The 24691-nt window shown below is 41.6% G+C and overlaps 1 protein-coding gene, 1 long non-coding RNA gene and 1 gene segment (V, D, J or C); all 3 read left to right on the top strand.

Annotated features, from left to right (window-relative positions):
* Positions 1-4308: 4308 nt before the first annotated feature.
* On the top strand, positions 4309-5880 carry LOC120044147 (the record flags this gene model as incomplete). The annotated part of the segment is given in 2 exon segments: positions 4309-4339; positions 4978-5880. Coding segments are annotated over 2 exon segments (363 nt in total), but the record flags the coding sequence as incomplete, so codon positions are not given.
* A 1398-nt stretch (positions 5881-7278) lies between these two features.
* Positions 7279-19486, top strand: LOC120043764 (immunoglobulin lambda-1 light chain-like). Of its 2 annotated transcripts, XM_038988325.1 has the most exons (4): positions 7279-7422; positions 7519-7844; positions 18091-18124; positions 18993-19486. In XM_038988325.1, exons 1-4 carry the CDS (start codon positions 7383-7385, stop codon positions 19316-19318), a joined length of 726 nt encoding a protein of 241 aa, XP_038844253.1. In that variant the 5' UTR covers positions 7279-7382; the 3' UTR covers positions 19319-19486. The 2 variants fall into 2 exon arrangements, 1 of the variants encoding a protein (XP_038844253.1); XR_005476509.1 differs by lacking the exons at positions 7519-7844; positions 18091-18124; positions 18993-19486 and adding exons at positions 13772-13902; positions 13999-14073 and having other exon boundaries at positions 7309-7422.
* Positions 19487-22403: 2917 nt separating this feature from the next.
* LOC120043765 lies at positions 22404-24005 on the top strand. Its single transcript, XR_005476510.1, has 4 exons — positions 22404-22455; positions 22557-22701; positions 23658-23788; positions 23885-24005. It is a non-coding gene; the product is annotated as an uncharacterized LOC120043765 (long non-coding RNA).
* Positions 24006-24691: the final 686 nt, after the last annotated feature.

Below are 24691 nucleotides of genomic sequence, written 5' to 3'. Positions count from 1 at the left end.
CAGTGTTGAATTCTAAAATAACTTCATTACGACATCCAGCTTAGGTATAGCGAGAGAGTACCCAAAATTTGGGCGCAAACGACTATACAACATGTTCGACAGATATATGAAATAGCATCATAAAATGGGTCCTACTTTTGATGATCTTTCATCAGAATGTTGTACAAGGGTCCTTTGTCGGGAACAATCGTTGTTTGGATTTAGAATGTCCTCTTCTCCAGTCAATTAGCACGGAAAGCTAGCAAAGTGGCGCTAAGCTCTCCTTCCTGAACAAAGGCACACAACGCAACACGCCTAACGTCCCGAATAAATTTCAATAATCTAATAAAACTATATTGAAAAAACATACTTTACGATGATATTGTCACATGTATCAAATAAAATCAAAGCCGGAAATATTAGTCGTCCATAACGACAGCTTATCAGAAGGCAAATCCAGGTCCCTTCGCGCTCTCCAGAAAACAGGAAACTGGTGACACGTCATGCCGAGAGCTATTATTCGACCCCAGATCAAGTTACACACCTATTTCTTCTCTCACTGCCTGTCGACATCTAGTGGAAGAAGTATGAAGTGCATCTATACTAATAAATATCAGACATTAATAGGCAGGCCCTGGAACAGTGCATCGATTTCAGATTTTCCACTTCCTGTCAGGAAGTTTGTTGCAAAAGGAGTTCTGTTTTACTCACAGAATAATTCAAACGGTTTTAGAAACTAGAGAGTGTTTTCTATCCAATAGTAATAATAATATGCATATTGTACGAGCAAGAATTGAGTACGAGGCGCGTTAAATTGGGCACGTTTTCCCCCAAAGTGAAAACAGTGCCCTCTGTCCTCACAGGTTAATAACACACTCATGGTCAGTTTACTAGTAACAGTGTTTCAGCTGCAGTCATTTAACAGTAAAGGATTACAATAAGACACTCAGTGTCAGTTTACTAGTAACAGTGTTTCTGCTGCAGTCATTTAACCTTTCATTGATACCCTTCCCGGATCCGGGAGCATCCTCATCAAAAAATCTGACTAGCATAGCCTAGCCTAACGCGACAGGGATATCATATAATATAATTTCATGAAATCACAAGTCCATACAGCAAATGAAAGATAAACATCTTGTGAATCCAGCCATCTTTCCGATTTTAAAATGTTTTACAGCGAAAACACAATATGTATTTATATTAGCTAACCACAATAGCCAAACACACAACGAATGTTTTCACCATGTTTCCACCGCATAGGTAGCTTTCACAAAACCCAGAAATAGAGATAAAATAATCACTAACCTTGAACAACTTCATCAGATGACAGTCTTATAACATCATGTTATACAATACATTTATGTTTTGTTCGAAAATGTGCATTTTTGAGGTATAATCGTAGTTTTACATTGCAGCACCATCACAAATAGCACCAAAGCAGCCAGAATAATTACAGAGAGCAACGTGAAATAAATAAATACTCATCATAAAACATTTATGAAAAATACATGGTGTACAGCAAATGAAGATAAACATCTTGTGAATCCAGCCATCATTTCCGATTTTTAAAATGTTTTACAGCGAAAACACAATATATATTTCTATTACTCACCACAATAGCCAAACACACAACGCCATTTATTCACCGTAAAGATAGCTTTCACAAAACCGACAATAGAGATAAAATTAATCACTAACCTTTGGACAACTTCATCAGATAACAGTCTTATAACATCATGTTATACAATACTTATGTTTTGTTCGAAAATGTGCATATTTAGAGCTGCAAATCGTGGTTATACATTGTGAATACTAGACACAATTCACCAAAATCTCCGAGATATTTTGGACAGTCACCTAATCTAATCAAAGACTCATCATAAACTTGACATAAAAAGACTTGTATGGCAAATGAAAGATACACTGGTTCTTAATGCAGCCGCTGTTTTAGATTTTTTAAAATAACTTTACTACAACATACAAAATGCATTATTGTGAGACAGCGCTCACCTATTCTCACCGTGTTGGAGCCAACATTTACCACAAAAATACGAAATAACATCATAAATATTCTCCTACTTTTGCTGATCTTCCATCAGAATGTTGTGCAAGGACTCCTATTTCCAGAATAAATCGTTGTTTGGTTTTAGAATGTCCATTTCTTCTGTGAATTGGGAACTTTGTAGCATTGTGGCGCGAACATGCCCATCAACTCTTAGCGCATGGAACGAAAAATTCCAAAGTTCCCAATAAACGTTGAATAAACTGTTCAAACTCGGGTGAAAAATCCTACTTTATGATGATTTTCTCATATGTATCAAATAAATCAGAGCCGGAGCAATTCGCCGTGTATACCGAACACTTTTCAGAAACAATGTGGACTCCCTCAGCGCCGTCGAAAACTGACAAAAGACCGGACCTGCCACTCCAAAAGCTCTTATTCGGCCTCACATCAAGCTAGACACCCCATTCAACCTCTACTGCCTGTTGACATCTAGTGGACGGCGTATGAAGTGCATACAGATCCATAAATAAAAGCCAGTTGAATAGGCAGGCCTCGACACAGAGCCTCGTTTTCAGATTTTTCACTTCCTGTATGGAAGTTTGCTGCCAATTGAGTTCTGTTTTACTCACAGATATAATTCAAACAGTTTTAGAAACTTCAGAGTGTTTTCTATCCAATAGTAATAATAATATGCATATTGTATGATCTAGAACAGAGTACGAGGCCGTTTAATTTGGGCACGATTTTTCCAAAGTGAAAACAGCGCCCCCCTATTCACAAGAATTAACAGTAAATGATTACAATAAGACACTCAGTGGTCAGGTTACTAAGTAACAGGTTTCAGCTGCAGTCATTTAACAGTAAAGATTACAATAAGACACTCAGTGGTCAGTTTTACTAAGTAACAGTGTTTCAGCTGCAGTCATTAACTGTGGTGCTTCGTCACGTTCGATTGCATTAAGAACTAGTGTATCTATCATTTCCTATACAACATGTATTTTCTAGTAACGTTTATGAAGAGTTATTTGGTCAGAATAGTTGGAGTGTCATAAAAATATCCGCACATTCTGGGAAAAAGATGCTACGTTAGCACAATGTATAACCACTGATTTCAGCTCTAAATATGCACATTTTCGAACAAAACATAAGTGTATGTATAACCTGATGTTATAGGACTGTCATCTGATGAAGGTTTATGAAGGTTAGTGAAAATTAATATCTTTTGCTGGTTTATTCCCTATCGCTAACGTCCCTATTGCTATCGCTAACTAACGTGCCTTGATGAATGAATGCGGTAGTGTGGTAGGCTATTGTAGTAAGCTAATATAATGCTATATTGTGTTTTCGCTGTAAAACACTTAAAAAATCGGAAATATTGGCTGGATTCACAAGATGTTTGTCTTTAATTTGCTGTACACCATCGATTTTTCAGAAATGTTTTATGATGAGTATTTAGGTATTTGACGTTGGTGTCTGTAATTACTCTGGCTGCTTCGGTTCTATTTCTGACGGTAGCTGTGATGGTAGCTGCAATGTAAAACTGATTTATACCTCAAATATGCACATTTTTCGAACAAAACATAGATTTATTGTATAACATGTTATAAGACTGTCATCTGATGAAGTTGTTTCTTGGTTAGTTTGGTTGGTTCTTGGTTAGTTAGGTTGGCTTTGTGCATGCTACCTGTGCTGTGAAAAATGTCTGTCCTTTTTTGTATTTGGTGGTGAGCTAACATAAATATATGTGGTGTTTTCGCTGTAAAACATTTAAAAAATCGGACATGTTGACTGGATTCACAAGATGTGTATCTTTCATTTGCTGTATTGGACTTGTTAATGTGTGAAAGTTAAATATTTCTAAAAAATATCTTTTGAATTTCGCGCTCTGCCTTTTCAGTGGAATGTGGGAGGAGTTCCGCTAGCGGAACGCCGGAGCCAGACAGGTTAAAAACCTCTGACTGCAACACTTCTGCTTCTTGACTGAAAGAGGGACAAGCCATTAATCAGATGTGTCAGTTCAAGTGAGTCAGTGATTATTGATTACAATGAGATAAAGGATCATTCAAAGACATTGTCTGAACATCATCATCATCACCAAGTCAACACTGCATCACATGGATATTGCTCAAATGGACCAGACACCAACAGCAGAATATGATGCTATACTATATACTGTTACTTCATAGAGAGGAACTCTAGAAAAACCTGAGATGTTTGAAGAGAGAGTGAAGCTCTGTCTGAATGGAATGGTTCAGTTACTGTCCTCTCAGTAGAGAGAGTGAGGTTCTTGTACGGCCGTGTAAACAAATGTAATCACTGTGGTATTCGGACGAGGAACCAAGCTCATAGCTACTGGTGAGTTCCCTTCTAATGTTTTAATCTACAGAATATGTTTTGTTTCTAATGTACTGTTGGTCAGATATATATATTTTTAAATGTTTATTTAATAAAATGTCATTTATATTCACTGATTTAATATTTTGCACCTGCTTTAATCCTGTCTCGTATGTTGTTTGTAAATGACTTATGAAACAGTTTGATGACAGTGTGAATGTCTCTGGTTGGTCTGCTCTGTTCATGTTTATCATTAATATCTTGTGTTTCTGTTGTCTGTATAACTCAATGTAAAGGAGATATTTCATCTCAAAGTGTTTAATCATGAATTTCTTGTGTTCTGTTGTCTGTATAACTCAATGTAAAGGAGATATTTCATCTCAAAGTCTTTAATCATTAATATCTTGTGTTTCTGTTGTTTATATAACTCAATGTTAAGGAGATTACCATGTATTAATAAATTGCTCTGTCTCTCATTTTAAAACCTTAACACCGTATGATTCCTTCTATCAGTATCATTGTGAACATCATGAAGAGCAGTTCTCTATTTAATTGCTCTTAATGCAGGGTGTATTGGTAATGATACCCACATGTACTGAAATATAAACTGTTATCCATTGTGTTTTCTTCTCATCCCATCCGTTGACTACTTTCTACAGATGGAGATCTTGCTACACCTGCTGTGACTCTGTTCCCTCCATCCACTGAAGACCTCAAGTCCAGCAGAGCAACACTGGTGTGTCTGACTAGTAACCTGTCTCAGAAGTCCAAGGGGTTGGCAGATGTCAGCTGGATGTCTAACAGTGAATCAGTGACAGAAGATGTTTCTACCAGCCCTGCTGAGCAGCAACCAGACAAAACCTTCAAGATCAGCAGCTATCTGACCATTCAGACTGCAGACTGGGACAAGGACCTGCTGTTCACATGTAAAGTGTCGTTGGGGTCAACATTCTCTGAGAAAGAGATCAGAAAGACTAGTTGTAGTCTGTAAATCAATAGTTTCAGACAATCAATACAACTGGTAGTTTGTTATAGCTTCACAGCGAGTGCAGCTGTTATTTTGTTAGAACGTTTAAGTTGTGTTTTGATCCTTGCTTTGCTGTTAAATATAGAAGTTAAAATCCTAACAACATGGATGATATTGGGCTGAAGTCTGAATGCAGCAGTGAATAGTATGACAATAACCAATGTAATGTCAAATAGTTGTTGAGGGTTGTTTCTCATGACAAGTTACTATTGATGCATTCACTGTACCTGCATCATGTTCTCTTCAGAAAATGGAGGCCGGTGTTCTAGTCTGAAATACCTGGATGCTTCTCTTTCTCTCCGCCTAACTTCTGTAACTTTCTCTCCCTCCTCTGTGTCTCTAAGTGTCCCTAGTTCCACTCCACATCCCTCCATCCTCCTCTATCTTGGTTCAATAGTTTCCAGATTCCACCTCATTCAGTGCTGTGAAAAATTCTGCCTACATTTCCATCATAATAACCACAGGCTCTTCAATGTAAGGCTACAGTCAACTGTTAGGTCATCTCTGGTTGGTCACAATCCTTCTTATGATAATAAAGCAGGTAAGGATTCTGGGCTCTTCTGTCTTGGTTCAATTTAAACAATCATTATCCAGATTCACAATCATTTAGTGCTGCTAACACTGAAACTCATCAACATGCTCAAATACAAACACTTGTTCTTTAGAATGTTCTTTATTTAATATCCACAATACAGCAAAGCTCTAACTATTCCTCTATTAATAATTAGTAATTCAACTAATTTCACAATAGTAGAGACCTAGTCATCATGACAGTGTTTCAGATGTCAAACTGAGGATGCAGGAATGCCTGGTCAATGTTTAGAGAGTTTGAAGCTGCCATTATTACATGGTTTAAAATGTTCTCTAGTATTAATATTAGATGTTGGACTCAGTATCATTTCAGCATTATTACAACTGTATAAGTCTGGTCTTCACTTAGTCTCCCATTGACATCCATCCATGACTAAGTAAACACTCAATGAGGTCCTTTATCTTCTTCCCCAGAGTCAGATGAAGATCGCACAATGACTGGAAGTCTATGGGAAACGCTAGTTAACATTGACTGACTAAACTAACTAACTTCCTTCAAACTGGAAACAGAGACATACAAATGGTATGAACAAGTCCATCTGACTCTGGGGAAGTATATAAAGGGCCTCATTGACAAAATTAGAAGGGATGGTAAAGTATCCCCTTATTAAGTGGAAGTTAGGATTGGTCCAACATATAGAGAGAGTCATGTCATGCTGTGTTTCACATTCTGCATCAGTGAATAGAAGCTGCAGTTCTGTCAACGTCCACTAGAGGAGGACATACAACCACCAATAATGACTGAGGAAAGATCTACATGTACTTTACAACAGGAACAGCTGTCTGTAGACCACTGGTTTCAGTCCCACCCAAAGACCAGCTGATGGTTTCATGTCTAGTATCTCTAGTTATCAGTCATTCACCAGGAATGTGTTCTAGATCTGACACTGAGTTACAGGCAGTGATGTGTTGTTCCCCTTCTCCCCCAGGACACACCTGCTTCCCCCCCTCCTCCTCCTCTCCTTATTTATAGCTTCATGTAAATTAAGAGGTTATTTTATCTCCTCTCAGAACTGTGTGTCTGGGGGGAGTGGACAAAAACTGAGACTATGTCCCTAATTGCACTCTATTCCCTTTATAGTGCACTACTTTTGACAAAGGCCCATTGGTTTTGGTCAACAGTAGTGCACTATGAAAGGATTAGGGAGACATTTGGGACTCATTTTGAATAACTCATCATTATGTTGTCCCTATGTAGAACTAGTATAGGATATTAAACTCCAGTTATGGTTTGATGGAGGTAGAATATGAGTCAGTGATGAAGACAGGTCCTCATGTAGAGCAATGAGAGTAGCTGGTGATTGGTTAACTGTAGAGGTCCCTCCCTCTAGTCCTCCCTGTCTGTCTCCTTATAGGTGGGTTCTGCAGCCTCTCCTCTCCTCACACTCCAACCCTGCTCATCTCTCAGCTGGACAGTAAGGGCCGTTCACACCACACACTGACAACATGCTGGGGACACTCTGCACTCTCATCACTGCTCTAACATGTAAGGAGTCTGACTTCCTGGAGGTTTTACTTCCTGTTTTATTCATAATGAGTCTGTCTGTTTCTCTTTACTACATGTCATCTTCTTATTTCCCAGGTGTCAGTGGTGTGACTGTGGTGACACAAAAGCCTCCTGTTGTGACAGTGAGCAAAGAAGACACAGCCACTCTGGACTGTAACCTGGGGACTGTTCAGAATAGTGGTGCTCTTTGGTATAAACAGGTTCCAGGAGGAGTTCCTCAGTATGTTTTGTATTGGTATCATGGTGATAACCGTGTATTCTATGGTTCTGGTTTCTCCTCTCCTAAATTCACATCTAATCATCAGTCTAAATCAGATTATCGGTTGATTATTAATACTGTGGAGGAGACAGACTCAGCAGTGTATTACTGTCATACATATGACAGCTCTGTTAGTGAGCACGTATCACAGTGATATACACCATGACAAAAACCTCCTCACCAAACACACTCACTTCTGCTTTCAGATGTTCTGAATATAGACACTAACTGAATGTCAAGTCATCCTGAACCAGTGTGTCTGCAGTAGGAGAACATTCCATGCTTGTGTTTTACACAAAACCCTTCACACATTTACTAGAATGTTGTCATTAACAATTACACCTAGTTGTCACAAAGCATGAATGATAAAGTGATATTCCAGAAGGTTCAGTCCTAACAGAAGACTCCATGTATCAGACAACCTCCATGATAGTCAGTCCCCTGGTTTACAGTAGAGACATATTACATCAACAGTCATTTAGTGATGTACTGTTAGTTCAGAACCCCACTATCAGGTCCAGATAATATTATTATGATGTTATTATCTATATTATGACATGCTGATTTCAGTAAACTAACCAACACAACTCACATGAAACTAAATACTTCTCTTTTCAGTGTAACCAAAATGATCCCATATAGTTTTTGTTATACCAATCTAAAATATATATATTTTTGATAGTTACAGTGTGTTACGAATCCCTTTGGACCGGCAGTCTAGGGGGGATTGTAACGACACCCGTAACATAACACATGCAAATTATAGTAGTGAAAAAGTAACAGTGAGAACGGAATAACCACAGAAAACTAAATTACCGTCAAACACTCATGGTTTATTTTTAAACACGTGGTAAAGGAGGGCAGGAAAAGGGGCTGAGCTGGACCCAAGGAAAGAAGCAATTATCCAAAAACACCCCTAAGCTAGTCTAGCCTACTTCAATACAGCTAACTAGCAGGCTGTTAGCCAGCCTGCCAGCTTAGTGGAGTCTGCCACTAGCATAGTCAGTGTAGTCAGCTCAGCTATCCCCATTGAGACTGTGTCTGTGCCTCGACCTAGGTTGGGCAAAACTAAACATGGCAGTGTTCGCCTTAGCAATCTCACTAGGATAAAGACCTCCTCCATTCCTGCCATTATTGAAAGAGATCTTGATACCTCACATCTCGAAATAGGGCTACTTAATGTTAGATCCCTCACTTCAAAAGGCAGTTATAGTCAATTAACTAATCACTGATCATAATCTTGATGTGATTGGCCTGACTGAAACATGGCTTAAGCCTGATGAATTTACTGTGTTAAATGAGGCCTCACCTCCTGGTTACACTAGTGACCATATCCCCCATGCATCCCGCAAAGGCGGAGGTGTTGCTAACATTTACGATAGCAAATTTCAATTTACAAAAAAAATAATGACGTTTTCGTCTTTTGAGCTTCTAGTCATGAAATCTATGCAGCCTACTCAATCACTTTTTATAGCTACTGTTTACAGGCCTCCTGGGCCATATACAGCGTTCCTCACTAAGTTCCCTGAATTCTTATCGGACCTTGTAGTCATAGCAGATAATATTCAAATTTTTGGTGATTTTAATATTCACATGGAAAAGTCCACAGACCCACTCCAAAAGGCTTCCGGAGCCATCATCGACTCAGTGGGTTTTGTCCAACATGTCTTTGGACCTACTCACTGCCACAGTCATACTCTGGACCTAGTTCTGTCCCATGGAATAAATGTTGTAGATCTTAATGTTTTTCCTCATAATCCTGGACTATCGGACAACCATTTTATTACGATTGCAATCGCAACAAATAATCTGCTCAGACCCCAACCAAGGAGCATCAAAAGTCGTGCTATAAATTCAGACAACACAAAGATTCCTTGATGCCCTTCCAGACTCCTTCTGCCTACCCAAGGACGTCAGAGGACAAAAATCAGTTAACCACCTAACTGAGGAACTCAATTTAACCTTGCGCAATACCCTAGAAGCAGTCGCACCCATAAAAACTAAAAATATTTGTCATAAGAAACTAGCTCCCTGGTATACAGAAAATACCCGAGCTCTGAAGCAAGCTTCCAGAAAATTGGAAATGGCGCCACACCAAACTGGAAGTCTTCCGACTAGCTTGGAAAGACAGTACCGTGTAGTATCGAAGAGCCCTCACTGCTGCTCGATCATCCTATTTTTCCAACTTAATTGAGGAAAATAAAAACAATCCAAAATTTATTTTTGATACTGTCGCAAAGCTAACTAAAAAGCAGCATTCCCCAAGTGAGGAAGGCTTTCACTTCAGCAGTAATAAATTCATGAACTTCTTTGAGGAAAAGATCATGATCATTAGAAAGCAAATTACGGACTCCTCTTTAAATCTGCGTATTCCTCCAAAGCTCAGCTGTCCTGAGTCTGCACAACTCTGCCAGGACCTAGGATCAAGAGAGACACTTAAGTGTTTTAGTACTATATCTCTTGACACAATGATGAAAATAATCATGGCCTCTAAACCTTCAAGCTGCATACTGGACCCTATTCCAACGAAACTACTGAAAGAGCTGCTTCCTATGCTCGGCCCTCCTATGTTGAACATAATAAACGGCTCTCTATCCACCGGATGTGTACCAAACTCACTAAAAGTGGCAGTAATAAAGCCTCTCTTGAAAAAGCCAAACCTTGAACCAGAAAATATAAAAAACTATCGGCCTATATCGAATCTTCCATTCCTCTCAAAAATTTTAGAAAAAGCTGTTGCGCAGCAACTCACAGCCTTCCTGAAGACAAACAATGTATACGAAATGCTTCAGTCTGGTTTTAGACCCCATCATAGCACTGAGACTGCACTTGTGAAGGTGGTAAATGACCTTTTAATGGCGTCAGACCGAGGCTGTGCATCTGTCCTCGTGCTACTAGACCTTAGTGCTGCCTTTGATTCCATCGATCACCACATTCTTTTGGAGAGATTGGAAACCCAAATTGGTCTACACGGACAAGTTCTGGCCTGGTTTAGATCTTATCTGTTGGAAAGATATCAGTTTGTCTCTGTGAATGGTTGGTCCTCTGACAAATCAACTGTACATTTTGGTGTTCCTCAAGGTTCCCTTTTAGGACCATTATTGTTTTTACTATATATTTTACCTCTTGGGGATGTCATTCGAAAACACAATGTTAACTTTCACTGCTATGCGGATGACACACAGCTGTACATTTCAATGAAACATGGTGAAGCCCCAAAATTGCCCTTGCTAGAAGCCTGTGTTTCAGACATAAGGAAGTGGATGGCTGAAAACTTTACTTTCTACTTTTAAACTCAGACAAAACAGAGATGCTTGTTCTAGGTCCCAAGAAACAAAGAGATCTTCTGTTGAATCTGACAATTAATCTTGATGGTTGTAAAGTCGTCTCAAATAAAACTGTGAAGGACCTCGGCGTTATTCTGGACCCTGATCTCTCTTTTGACAAACATATCAAGTATCAAGACTGTTTCAAAGACAGCTTTGTTCCATCTACGTAACATTGCAAAAATCAGAAATTTTCTGTCCAAAAATGATGCAGAAAAATTAATCCATGCTTTTGTTACTTCTAGGTTAGACTACTGCAATGCTCTACTTTCCGGCTACCCGGATAAAGCACTAAATAAACTTCAGTTAGTGCTAAATACGGCTGCTAGAATCCTGACTAGGACCACATTTTTTTATCATATTAATCCAGTGCTAGCTTCCCTACACTGGCTTCCTGTTCAGGCAAGGGCTGATTTCAAGGTTTTACTGTTAACCTATAAAGCGTTACATGGGCTTGCTCCTACCTATCTTTCCGAGTTGGTCCTGCCGTACATACCTATACGTACGCTACGGTCACAAGACGCAGGCCTCCTAATTGTCCCTAGAATTTCTAAGCAAACAGCTGGAGGCAGGGCTTTCTCCTATAGATCTCCATTTTTATGGAATGGTCTGCCTACCCATGTGAGAGACGCAGACTCGGTCTCAACCTTTAAGTCTTTACTGAAGACTCGTCTCTTCAGTAGGTCATATGATTGAGTGTAGTCTGGCCCAGGAGTGTGAAGGTGAACGGAAAGGCTCTGGAATAACGAACCGCCCTTGCTGTCTCTGCCTGGCCGGTTCCCCTCTCTCCCCTGGGATTCTCTGCCTCTAACCCTATTACAGGGGCTGAGTCACTGGCTTACTGGTGCTCTTTCATGCCGTCCCTAGGAGGGGTGCGTCACTTGAGTGGGTTGAGTCACTGACGTGGTCTTCCTGTCTGGGTTGGCGCCTCCCCTTGGGTTTTGCCGTGGCGGAGATCTTTGTGGGCTATACTCGGCCTTGTGTCAGGATGGTAAGTTGGTGGTTGAAGATTTCCCTCTAGTGGTGTGGGGGCTGTGTTTTGGCAAAGTGGGTGGGGTTATATCCTTCCTGTTTGGCCCTGTCCGGGGGTATCATCGGATGGGGCCACAGTGTCTCCTGACCTCTCCTGTCTCAGCCTCCAGTATTTATGCTGCAGTAGTTAATGTGTCAGGGGGCTAGGGTCAGTTTGTAATATCTGGAGGACTTCTCCTGTCTTATCCGGTGTCCTGTGTGAATTTAAGTATGCTCTCTCTAATTCTCTCCTCTCTCTCTCGGAGGACCTGAGCCCTAAGACCATGCCTCAGGACTACCTGGCATGATGACTCCTTGCTGTCCCCAGTCCAACTGGTCTTGCTGCTGCTCCAGTTTCAACGGTTCTGCCTGCGGCTATGGAACCCTGACCTGTTCACCGGACGTGCTAAAAAAGCCAACTGACGTTTACTCCTGAGGTGCTGACTTGCTGCACCCTCAACAACTACTGTGATTATTATCTGACCATGCTGGTCATTTATGAACATTTGAACATCTTGACCATGTTCTGTTATAATCTCCACCCGGCACAGCCAGAAGAGGACTGGCCACCCCTCAACCTGGTTCCTCTCTAGGTTTCTTCCTAGGTTTTGGCCTTTCTAGGGAGTTCTTCCTAGCCACCGTGCTTCTACACCTGCATTGCTTGCTGTTTGGGGTTTTAGGCTGGGTTTCTGTACAGCACTTTGAGATATCAGCTGATGTACGAAGGGCTATATAAATAAATTTGATTTGAACAAACTAACCAAAAATAAAGTGGGTGGTCCGCCCAGTTCTAACTAGTGTTCTTAGACAAAGTTGTCACGAACGTCGTAGTGAGGAGACCAAAGCGCAGCGTGATGTGAATACATATTTTTAATAGAAGACGACTGAACACGAATAACACTAAACAAACTAACAAAATAACAAAACGAACGTGAAAGCTATAAACAATGAGTGCAGACATGCAACTTCACATAGACAATAACCCACAAAACCAACATGGAAAATGGTAACCTAAATATGATCCCCAATCAGAGACAACGATAAACAGCTGCCTCTGATTGGGAACCAATCAAGGCCACCATTGACCTACATATGCCTAGACTAACTACACACACCTAGACATACATAAACCCTAGACAATACCCAAAACCCCATAGATATATAAAACCCCTAGACAAGACAAAAACACACATACCACCCTCGTCACACCCTGACCTAACCAAAATAATAAAGAAAACAAAGAATACTAAGGTCAGGGCGTGACAAAAGTATTCCTACGGGTAGTGTATGCCCATGGGCAACTTGTCTTGGTACCCCCTTTTCCCACCATCAAACAAACAGTCAAACACCATAACAAAACAATACTCACAGGGTGTCATGTAGTTGCAAACCACAAGCGATCTAGAGAGAGATTGCATGACATAGAGATCGAGCTCCAGAGAAAACAACTGACAGGGTTTTTAAACCAAGGGAAAGGGAATGTGATAGGGTAGGAGAAAAGGAGCAGGTGTCTTCTGATTAGCGACTGATTGGTGACTGATTGGGGAATGATGATTGCCACCTGTGAGGGGAGAAGGAGAGAAAAGAAATACACACAAAGGATACACACACACAGGATACCTGTATTCGTAACACAGTAATTTAAATTGATCAGAAGTCCATCATTACAGAAGCTGAAAGGCTTAGATATAGAGGCCCCTCCCTCTGGTCCTCCCTGTCTGTCTCCTTATAGGTGGGTCCTGCAGCCTCTCCTCTCCTCACACTCCAACCCTGCTCATCTCTCAGCTGGACAGTAAGGGCCGTTCACACCACACACTGACAACATGCTGGGGACACTCTGCACTCTCATCACTGCTCTAACATGTAAGGAGTCTGACTTCCTGGAGGTTTTACTTCCTGGTTTATTAATAATGAGTCTGTCTGTTTCTCTTTACTACATGTCATCTTCTTATTTCCCAGGTGTCAGTGGTGTGACTGTGGTGACACAGAAGCCTCCTGTTGTGACAGAGAGGAAAGGAGAGACAGCCACTATGGACTGTAACCTGGGGACTGTTGATAATAGAGACGGACACTCTGGACTGTAACCTGGGGACTGTTGATAATAGAGACGGACACTCTGGACTGTAACCTGGGGACTGTTGATAGTAGAGCCGGACACTCTGGACTGTAACCTGGGGACTGTTGATGATAGAGACGGACACTCTGGACTGTAACCTGGGGACTGTTGATAATAGAGACGGATACACTGGACTGTAACCTGGGGACTGTTGATGATAGAGACGGACACTCTGGACTGTAACCTGGGGACTGTTGATGATAGAGACGGACACTCTGGACTGTAACCTGGGGACTGTTGATAATAGAGACGGCCACTCTGGACTGTAACCTGGGGACTGTTGATAATAGAGACGGACACTCTGGACTGTAACCTGGGGACTGTTGATAATATTACTGGTTGGTATTAACAGGTTCCAGGAGGAGTCCCTCAGTACGTGTTAAGGTGGTACCACACTGGTTGGAGCTCTGTAGAATATGGTTCTGGTTTCTCCTCTTCAGTTCCTGTCCTCTCAGTAGAGAGAGTGAAGCTCTGTCTGAATGGGATGTTTCAGTTCCTGTCCTCTCAGTAGAGAGAGTGAAGCTCTGTCTGAATGGATGTTTCAGTTCCTGTCCTCTCAGTAGAGAGAGTGAAGCTCTGTCTGAATGGGATGTTTCAGTTCCTGTCCTCTCAGTAGAGAGAGTGAAGCTCTGTCTGAATGGATGTTTCAGTTCCTGTCCTCTCAGTAGAGAGAGTGAAGCTCTGTCTGAATGGGATGTTTCAGTTCCTATCCTCTCAGTAGTGAGAGTGAAGCTCTGTCTGAATGGATGTTTCAGTTCCTTTCCTCTCAGTAGTGAGAGTGAAGCTCTGTCTGAATGGAATGTTTCAGTTCCTGTCCTCTCAGTAGTGAGAGTGAAGCTCTGTCTGAATGGGATGTTTCAGTTCCTGTCCTCTCAGTAGAGAGAGTGAAGCTCTGTCTGAATGGTTGTTTCAGTTCCTGTCCTTTCAGTAGAGAGAGTGAAGCTCTGTCTGAATGGGATGTTTCAGTTCCTGTCCTCTCAGTAGAGAGAGTGAAGCTCTGTCTGAATGGGATGTTTCAGTTCCTGTCCTCTCAGTAGAGAGAGTGAAGCTGTATAAATGGGATGTTTCAGTTACTGTCCTCTCAGTAGAGAGAGTAAAGCTCTGTCTGAATGGGATGTTTCAGTTCCTGTCCTCTCAGTAGAGAGAGTGAAGCTCTGTCTGAATGGGATGTTTCAGTTCCTGTCCTCTCAGTAGAGAGAGTGAAGCTGTCTAAATGGGATGTTTCAGTTCCTGTCCTCTCAGTAGAGAGAGTGAAGCTCTGTCTGAATGGGATGTTTCAGTTCCTGTCCTCTCAGAAGAGAGAGTGAAGCTCTGTCTGAATGGGATGTTTCAGTTCCTGTCCTCTCAGTAGAGAGAGTGAAGCTCTGTCTGAATGGGATGTTTCAGTTCCTGTCCTCTCAGTAGAGAGAGTGAAGCTCTGTCTGAATGGGATGTTTCAGTTCCTGTCCTCTCAGTAGAGAGAGTGAAGCTCTGTCTGAATGGGATGTTTCAGTTCCTGTCCTCTCAGTAGAGAGAGTGAAGCTCTGTCTGAATGGGATGTTTCAGTTCCTGTCCTCTCAGTAGAGCGAGTGAAGCTGTCTAAATGGGATGTTTCAGTTCCTGTCCTCTCAGTAGAGAGAGTGAAGCTCTGTCTGGATGGGATGTTTCAGTTCCTGTCCTCTCAGTAGAGAGAGTGAAGCTCTGTCTGAATGGATGTTTCAGTTCCTGTCCTTTCAGTAGAGAGAGTGAAGCTCTGTCTGAATGGGATGTTTCAGTTCCTGTCCTCTCAGTAGTGAGAGTGAAGCTCTATCTAAATGGGATGTTTCAGTTCCTGTCCTCTCAGTAGTGAGAGTGAAGCTCTATCTAAATGGGATGTTTCAGTTCCTGTCCTCTCAGTAGTGAGAGTGAAGCTCTGTCTGAATGGGATGTTTCAGTTCCTGTCCTCTCAGTAGAGAGAGTGAAGCTCTGTCTAAATGGGATGTTTCAGTTCCTGTCCTCTCAGTAGAGAGAGTGAAGCTCTGTCTGAATGGGATGTTTCAGTTCCTGTCCTCTCAGTAGAGAGAGTGAAGCTGTCTAAATGGGATGTTTCAGTTCCTGTCCTCTCAGTAGAGAGAGTGAAGCTCTGTCTGAATGGGAGGTTTCAGTTCCTGTCCTCTCAGTAGAGAGAGTGAAGCTCTGTCTGAATGGGATGTTTCAGTTCCTGTTCTCTCAGTAGAGAGAGTGAAGCTCTGTCTGAATGGAATGTTTCAGTTCCTGTCCTCTCAGTAGAGAGAGTGAAGCTCTGTCTGAATGGATGTTTCAGTTCCTGTCCTCTCAGTAGAGAGAGTGAAGCTCTGTCTGAATGGGATGTTTCAGTTCCTGTCCTCTCAGTAGAGAGAGTGAAGCTCTGTCTGAATGGGATATTTCAGTTCCTGTCCTCTCAGTAGAGAGAGTGAAGCTCTGTCTGAATGGATGTTTCAGTTCCTGTCCTCTCAGTAGAGAGAGTGAAGCTCTATCTAAATGGGATGTTTCAGTTCCTGTCCTCTCAGTAGAGAGAGTGAAGCTCTGTCTGAATGGGATGTTTCAGTTCCTGTCCTCTCAGTAGAGAGAGTGAAGCTCTGTCTGAATGGATGTTTCAGGCTCATAGCCTGTGACAAAAATGAGGGGACACGAACAGGTATAGGCCAATTTAAAAAAGGTTCTTTATTCTACAACAAACTATTAACTTAAACTAAGAAAAAGGAATGAGGTGTGGAAGTATCATAATGTAAGGTGTATGAAAAGTGCATGGATGCGTGAATATGTGTGTGTGAACATGACTGAGTGAAAACTATGCAAAACTACAAAGGAACAAACAAATCATGAGCATACCTGGAGGAGCAGAGAGAGAGAGAGAGAGAGGTGATTAGTCAAACAGTTTATACCCTGAGCCCAGGTGGCTCCAATCACTAACGACTCTCCTCTGCCTGCAGGAGGAACCGACCCCTGCAAGGCAGAGGAGGAGCCGTGACACTGTCCTCTCAGTAGAGAGAGTGAAGCTCTGTCTAAATGGGATGTTTCAGTTCCTGTCCTCTCAGTAGAGAGAGTGAAGCTCTGTCTGAATGGGATGTTTCAGTTCCTGTCCTCTCAGTAGAGAGAGTGAAGCTCTGTCTGAATGGGATGGTTCAGTTCCTGTCCTCTCAGTAGAGAGAGTGAAGCTCTGTCTGAATGGGATGTTTCAGTTCCTGTCCTCTCAGTAGAGAGAGTGAAGCTCTGTCTAAATGGGATGTTTCAGTTCCTGTCCTCTCAGTAGAGAGAGTGAAGCTCTGTCTAAATGGGATGTTTCAGTTCCTGTCCTCTCAGTAGAGAGAGTGAAGCTCTGTCTGAATGGGATGTTTCAGTTCCTGTCCTCTCAGTAGAGAGAGTGAAGCTCTGTCTGAATGGGAGGTTTCAGTTCCTGTCCTCTCAGTAGAGAGAGTGAAGCTCTGTCTGAATGGGATGTTTCAGTTCCTGTCCTCTCAGTAGAGAGAGTGAAGCTCTGTCTGAATGGATGTTTCAGTTCCTGTCCTCTCAGTAGAGAGAGTGAAGCTCTGTCTGAATGGGATGTTTCAGTTCCTGTCCTCTCAGTAGAGAGAGTGAAGCTCTGTCTGAATGGATGTTTCAGTTCCTGTCCTCTCAGTAGAGAGAGTGAAGCTCTGTCTAAATGGGATGTTTCAGTTCCTGTCCTCTCAGTAGAGAGAGTGAAGCTCTGTCTGAATGGGATGTTTCAGTTCCTGTCCTCTCAGTAGAGAGAGTGAAGCTCTGTCTGAATGGGATGGTTCAGTTCCTGTCCTCTCAGTAGAGAGAGTGAAGCTCTGTCTAAATGGGATGGTTCAGTTCCTGTCCTCTCAGTAGAGAGAGTGAAGCTCTGTCTAAATGGGATGTTTCAGTTCCTGTCCTCTCAGTAGAGAGAGGGAGGAGGTTTTTGTACGGCTGTGTATACAAACTGAATCACTGTGGTATTCGGACAAGGAACCAAGCTCATTGTTACTGGTGAGTACCCTTTCTTTTAACCTTATATTTTTGTTTTCAAGGTTTTTTGTAATAATTAATAGTTAATAGAGTTACATATTTAACATGATATTCTTATTTCATATATATTTAGTGTAAATAACCTACTTTGTGAACTGATTATCAAGAGTCATGGACACCATGTGACAGCTTCATAGCCTACAGTATATCTGTAGTTGTTGATTTCACATTTAAACTTAAGAAACGTGATGGACTATTTGACCATGTAGGTTACTGCTGTCACTTGACAACACTACTCATTTATAATGTCTCATACAATAATAATAGATTTACTCAGAGGTAGATTTGAATGTGAAGTCTACATAAAGTTGTATGAACCTTAAAAATTTTGGTCCCATGTTATATTAAATAATGATAAAACCATGTATATGGTAGTTACACACAATATTGCTACATGCTTCATTACATTGCAGGCTACTACATTACAGTTGGTAACTCCGTTTGCTGGTTGACTAGTAGTAGGATATATGTTTGATTGTATCCCTCATTCAGCACATCTGACTTCTTGATTATGTTTAAACGTAGAGATCTGAACTCATTATCCACTTGCACAGAAATCTGCTTTACCTCTGAAAAGTCACATATGGAGAGTTACTTAGAAAGTTTCTAAATAAGTCCAGCTACAAACAGAGATATGAGTAATATGTAACAATAGAATTACATGGTTTTAGTGCCTTTTCATTTATGAGCCCAACATGTTAATTGTTTGTAGCCTTTGAGAAAATGTAATATTTTTTATTCTACAGTATAATCACACAACCCTGTTTCATTCTACTAATTTATCAAATGATTTTGTGTAATATTTATTCTGCTCATTCCATTGGTCCAGACTCTACCCTCCCTCCGCCTGTCTTGACCATCTTCCCTCCGTCCAGCGATGAGTTGAAGTCCAGCAAAGTCACCCTGGTGTGTCTGGCCAGTCAGATGGCCATGGGCTACGCTGATGTCAGCTGGACCGCGGGAGGGAATCGGGTCACCGGCGGCATCGCTACGAGTGGCCCGGTGCCGCAAGCCGACAAGACGTTCCAACTCAGCAGCTGTCTGACCGTTGACACGTCAGAATGGAACCAGGACAAAGTGTTCTCATGTAAAGTCACCGCGGGCTCCAAGTTCGCTGAGAAAGACATCAAGAAGTCTGTATGCAGCACTGAATAGCCTGAGAACCATTGTAATGTCCATTTGATTTTCTACATCACTTTTCAAGTTATTGTTAATGCATTAGAAGTTTAACCTGCATATATACAATATGTTCCATAAAAGATAAATAGCTAATCACACTGATATCATAGGCTACATGATAAGTAGACTCTGTATATTTGAAATGGGTTGCTTTGCAGATGTACAATAGAGGAATAGTTAGAGCTTTGCTGTATTGTGGATATTAAATAAAGAACATTCTAAAGAACAAGTGTTTGTATTTGAGCATGTTGATGAACATCAGTGTTAGCAGCACTAAATGAGGGGGAGTTTAACTGAACTCAAATAGAGCAGCCTGCTCTCTGACTTTAGTCCAGATCCAGAAATAGTTGATCTAGATATCCAGGATGTAGAGCAGGTTTACTGTAATGTTAATGAATAACCAGAGATGGACCAGAGGTTTAAATTACAACTTCACATTATTGAGAACCTTCATTACTGTGATATGATTGTATTATAAGATCATTCTGAAAGTATATATTTAATAATCTATTTAAAATAGTTAATTTGAAAAGGCAACTTGATTATTTCCTAGGCAATATTTGCTTGTACTTTTCACTGTATGAAGAATTAAAACAGTACAGTAACATGATAAATTCAATATATTCATAGTTTATATTCAATAGTGTTATAAACGTACGTCTTACTATAATGTACAAAAACATTTTACTCATGAATATTTTCTCTCCGTACATCTTTGCCAGCAGGGGGAAAAACAAGAGATATAATATTATAATATGCTTCCACCTTGTGGCTCAAACAGTTGTATTTCATTATAGTTGTATTTCATTATAGTTGTAGTTCATTGTAATAATTTCCAGACTAAATCCATCACGCTGTTTCAAATCATTCAGAAATGATAACGTTATGGAAAGTTAGTGTACAATATCTCTGTTGTCAGTACAAAGCTCTGCTCAGTTCTGTGTTGGTCTGGTTCAGAGAGGAGTGTAGTGATGTAGTTGAGACTATATCAGTCTAACTAAGGTTTAGGGACCCTCCTTCCTCTAGTACTAGTGGATGGGTGTAGTAGTAGAGAGACTATATCAGTCTAACTAAGGTTTAGGGACCCTCCTTCCTCTAGTACTAGTGGATGGGTGTAGTAGTAGAGAGACTATATCAGTCTAACTAAGGTTTAGGGACCCTCCTTCCTCTAGTACTAGTGGATGGGTGTAGTAGTAGAGAGACTATATCTGTCTAACTAAGGTTTAGGGACCCTCCTTCCTCTAGTACTAGTGGATGGGTGTAGTAGTAGAGAGACTATATCTGTCTAACTAAGGTTTAGGGACCCTTCTTCCTCTAGTACTAGTGGATGGGTGTAGTAGAGAGAGACTATATCTGTCTAACCAAGGTTTAGGGACCCTCCTTCCTCTAGTACTAGTGGATGGATGTAGTAGAGAGAGACTATATCTGTCTAACTAAGGTTTAGGGACCCTCCTTCCTCTAGTACTAGTGGATGGGTGTAGTAGTAGAGAGACTATATCTGTCTAACCAAGGTTTAGGGACCCTCCTTCCTCTAGTACTAGTGGATGGATGTAGTAGAGAGAGACTATATCTGTCTAACTAAGGTTTAGGGACCCTCCTTCCTCTAGTACTAGTGGATGGGTGTAGTAGTAGAGAGACTATATCTGTCTAACTAAGGTTTAGGGACCCTCCTTCCTCTAGTACTAGTGGATGGGTGTAGTAGAGAGAGACTATATCAGTCTAACTAAGGTTTAGGGACCCTCCTTCCTCTAGTACTAGTGGATGGGTGTAGTAGAGAGAGACTATATCTGTCTAACTAAGGTTTAGGGACCCTCTTTCCTCTAGTACTAGTGGATGGGTGTAGTAGTAGAGAGACTATATCTGTCTAACTAAGGTTTAGGGACCCTCCTTCCTCTAGTACTAGTGGATGGGTGTAGTAGAGAGAGACTATATCTGTCTAACTAAGGTTTAGGGACCCTTCTTCCTCTGGTCCTCATGAACCCTTGTCCTGTTCCATTTTCTCTCTCTGTGTCCTCATCTGGTTCCTCACATCTGTCCTCGGTGGTGCCCTCACTCAGTCTGGTCTTGTTCACATTGGGGAGAATCCTAACTTGCAGTTCAGTCACATTTTCACTTAGTCTCCCATTGGCATCAATGCATGACTAAGTAAAGATTCACCTTAATTAGAAGTTAGGATTCACCCCATCGTGCATCAGTGATCAGAATAGAGTCTGCAGTTCTATCAACGTACAGCAGAGGAGGACATAGGACCACCAATAATGACTGAGGAAAGATCTACATGTACTTTACAACAGGAACATCTGTCTGTAGCCCACTGGTTTCAGTCCCACCCAAAGACCAGCTGATGGTTTCATGTCTACTATCTCTAGTTATCAGAGTCATTCACCAGGGACGTGTCCTAGATCTGACACTGAGTTACAGGCAGTGATGTGTTGTTCCCCTTCTCCCCCAGAACACACCTGCTTCCCCTCCCCTCCTCCTCTCCTTATTTATAGCTTCATGCAAATGAAGAGGTTATTTTATCTCCTCTCAGAACTGTGTGGGGGGAGGGGGTGGTGGGGGGGTCTGCAGGTGACCAGAGGAGTAGACTGAAACTGAAAATGTGTCCCAAATGGCACTATGTTCCCTTTATAGTGCACTACTTTTGACAAAGGCCCATTGGGTTCTGGTCAACAGTAGTGCACTATAAAGGGAATAGGGAGACATCCTGAGTACCTCATAATTATGTTAGTCTTGTGTAGAACTAGTATAGGATAATAAACTCCATTCATGGTTTGATGGAGGTAGGAGATTAGATACCTCATCATTATGTTAGTCTTGTGTAGAACTAGTATAGGATATTAAACTCCAGTTATGGTTTGATGGAGGTAGAATATGAGTCAGTGAAGAAGACAGGGCCTCATGTAGAGCAATGAGAATAGCTGGTGATTGGTTAACTTCAGAGGCCCCTCCCTCTGGTCCTCCCTGTCTGTCTCCTTATAGGTGGGTCCTGCAGCCTCTCCTCTCCTCACACTCCAACCCTGCTCATCTCTCAGCTGGACAGTAAGGGCCTTTCACACGACACACTGACAACATGCTGGGGACACTCTGCACTCTCATCACTGCTCTAACATGTAAGGAATTTACTATATGTTCAACATGAATCAAAACAAGACATTAGAAGTTGTTAATTCATGTATGATTACATGTCTTAAATTGTATTTCATTCCCACAGATGTCAGTTGCCAGAAAGCAGTGACACAGACACCTTCAGTACTGACTGTCAGTACAAAGGGGACTGCCACTTTTTACTGTGACATCACCAAAGATGAAGGCAATTACGTAAGCTGGTATAAACAGGTTCCAGGAGGAGCTCCTCAGTATGTGTTAGGTTATTACTATACAAATGACTCTCCTGATGAATATGGATCTGGTTTCTCCTCTGATCGTTTCACATCTAAAGCCACGTCTGATAAGGATTATCAGTTTATAATCAGTAATGTGGAGGAGACAGACTCAGCAGTGTATTACTGTCAGACATGGGACGACTCTGTTGAAGAGGCTGTATCACAGTGATATACACCATGACAAAAACCTCCTCACCAAACACACTCACTTCTGCTTTCAGATGTTCTGAATATAGACACTAACTGAATGTCAAGTCATCCTGAACCAGTATGTCTGCAGTAGGAGAACATTCCATGCTTGTGTTTTACACAAAACCCTTCACACATTTACTAGAATGTTGTCATTAACAATTACACCTAGTTGTCACAAAGCATGAATGATAAAGTGATATTCCAGAAGGTTCAGTCCTAACAGAAGACTCCATGTATCAGACAACCTCCATGATAGTCAGTCCCCTGGTTTACAGTAGAGACATATTACATCAACAGTCATTTAGTGATGTACTGTTAGTTCAGAACCCCACTATCAGGTCCAGATAATATTATTATAATGTTATTATTATACATATTATGAACTGCTGATTTAAACTAACTAACATAACTGAGAAGAAACATAATACTGATCTTTACAATGCAACAAAACAAATCCAATATGTTTATGAAATAGTCTTATCTCAAATATTTGCATTTTTTATAGTTTAATATTGACTCTAATTGAAATGTATGTCACAGTTATGAAGATATAGGATACGTCCAGATATTATTTAGAAATCTGTCTGTTGGTCTTGTGAAGACCCAGATACAGTAAGTTTGAGAGTAGAGAGTGATTGGTTAACTGTAGAGGCCCCTCCCTCTGGTCCTCCCTGGCTTGGTGATAGGTTACCTGCAGAGGCCCCTCCCTCTGGTCCTCCCTGTCTGTCTCCTTATAGGTGGGTTCTGCAGCCTCTCCTCTCCTCACACTCCAACCCTGCTCATCTCTCAGCTGGACAGTAAGGGCCGTTCACACCACACACTGACAACATGCTGGGGACACTCTGCACTCTCATCACTGCTCTAACATGTAAGGAGTCTGACTTCCTGGAGGTTTTATTTCCTAGTTTATTAATAATGAGTCTGTATGTTTCTCTTTACTACATGTCATCTTCTTATTTCCAAGGTGTCAGTGGTGTGACTGTGGTGACACAGAAGCCTCCTGTTGTGACAGTGAGCAAAGGAGACACGGCCACTATGGACTGTAACCTGGGGACTGTTGATAATAGAGACGGCCACTCTGGACTGTAACCTGGGGACTGTTGATAATAGAGACGGCCACTATGGACTGTAACCTGGGGACTGTTGATAATAGAGAAGTCCACTCTGGACTGTAACCTGGGGACTGTTGATAATAGAGACGGCCACTCTGGACTGTAACCTGGGGACTGTTGATAATAGAGACGACCACTCTGGACTGTAACCTGGGGACTGTTGATGATAGAGACGGACACTCTGGACTGTAACCTGGGGACTGTTGATAATAGAGACGGACACTCTGGACTGTAACCTGGGGACTGTTGATAATAGAGACGACCACTCTGGACTGTAACCTGGGGACTGTTGATAATAGAGACGGACACTCTGGACTGTAACCTGGAGACTGTTGATAATAGAGACGGACACTCTGGACTGTAACCTGGGGACTGTTGATGATAGAGACGACCACTCTGGACTGTAACCTGGGGACTGTTGATGATAGAGACAGCCACTATGGACTGTAACCTGGGGACTGTTGATAATAGAGACGACCACTCTGGACTGTAACCTGGGGACTGTTGATAATAGAGACAGCCACTATGGACTGTAACCTGGGGACTGTTGATAATAGAGACGACCACTCTGGACTGTAACCTGGGGACTGTTAATAATAGAGACGACCACTCTGGACTGTAACCTGGGGACTGTTGATAATAGAGACGACCACTCTGGA

The sequence above is a fragment of the Salvelinus namaycush genome, chromosome 3, assembly GCF_016432855.1.
Source record: "Salvelinus namaycush isolate Seneca chromosome 3, SaNama_1.0, whole genome shotgun sequence".
NCBI classification, from domain to species: Eukaryota; Metazoa; Chordata; class Actinopteri; order Salmoniformes; family Salmonidae; genus Salvelinus; species Salvelinus namaycush.
The sequence above is the reverse complement of the archived record's forward strand: the minus strand, read 5'-3'. Positions and strand labels throughout refer to the sequence as shown.

Bases quoted from the DNA above. Each gene is read 5' to 3' on its own strand.
- LOC120043764 (XM_038988325.1), top strand. From the start codon at position 7,383: ATGCTGGGGACACTCTGCACTCTCATCACTGCTCTAACAT. The intron at 7,423-7,518 runs GTAAGGAGTCTG...CTTATTTCCCAG, and splicing joins TCTCATCACTGCTCTAACAT to GTGTCAGTGGTGTGACTGTG. The intron at 7,845-18,090 runs GTATCACAGTGA...TGAATCACTGTG, and splicing joins ACAGCTCTGTTAGTGAGCAC to GTATTCGGACAAGGAACCAA.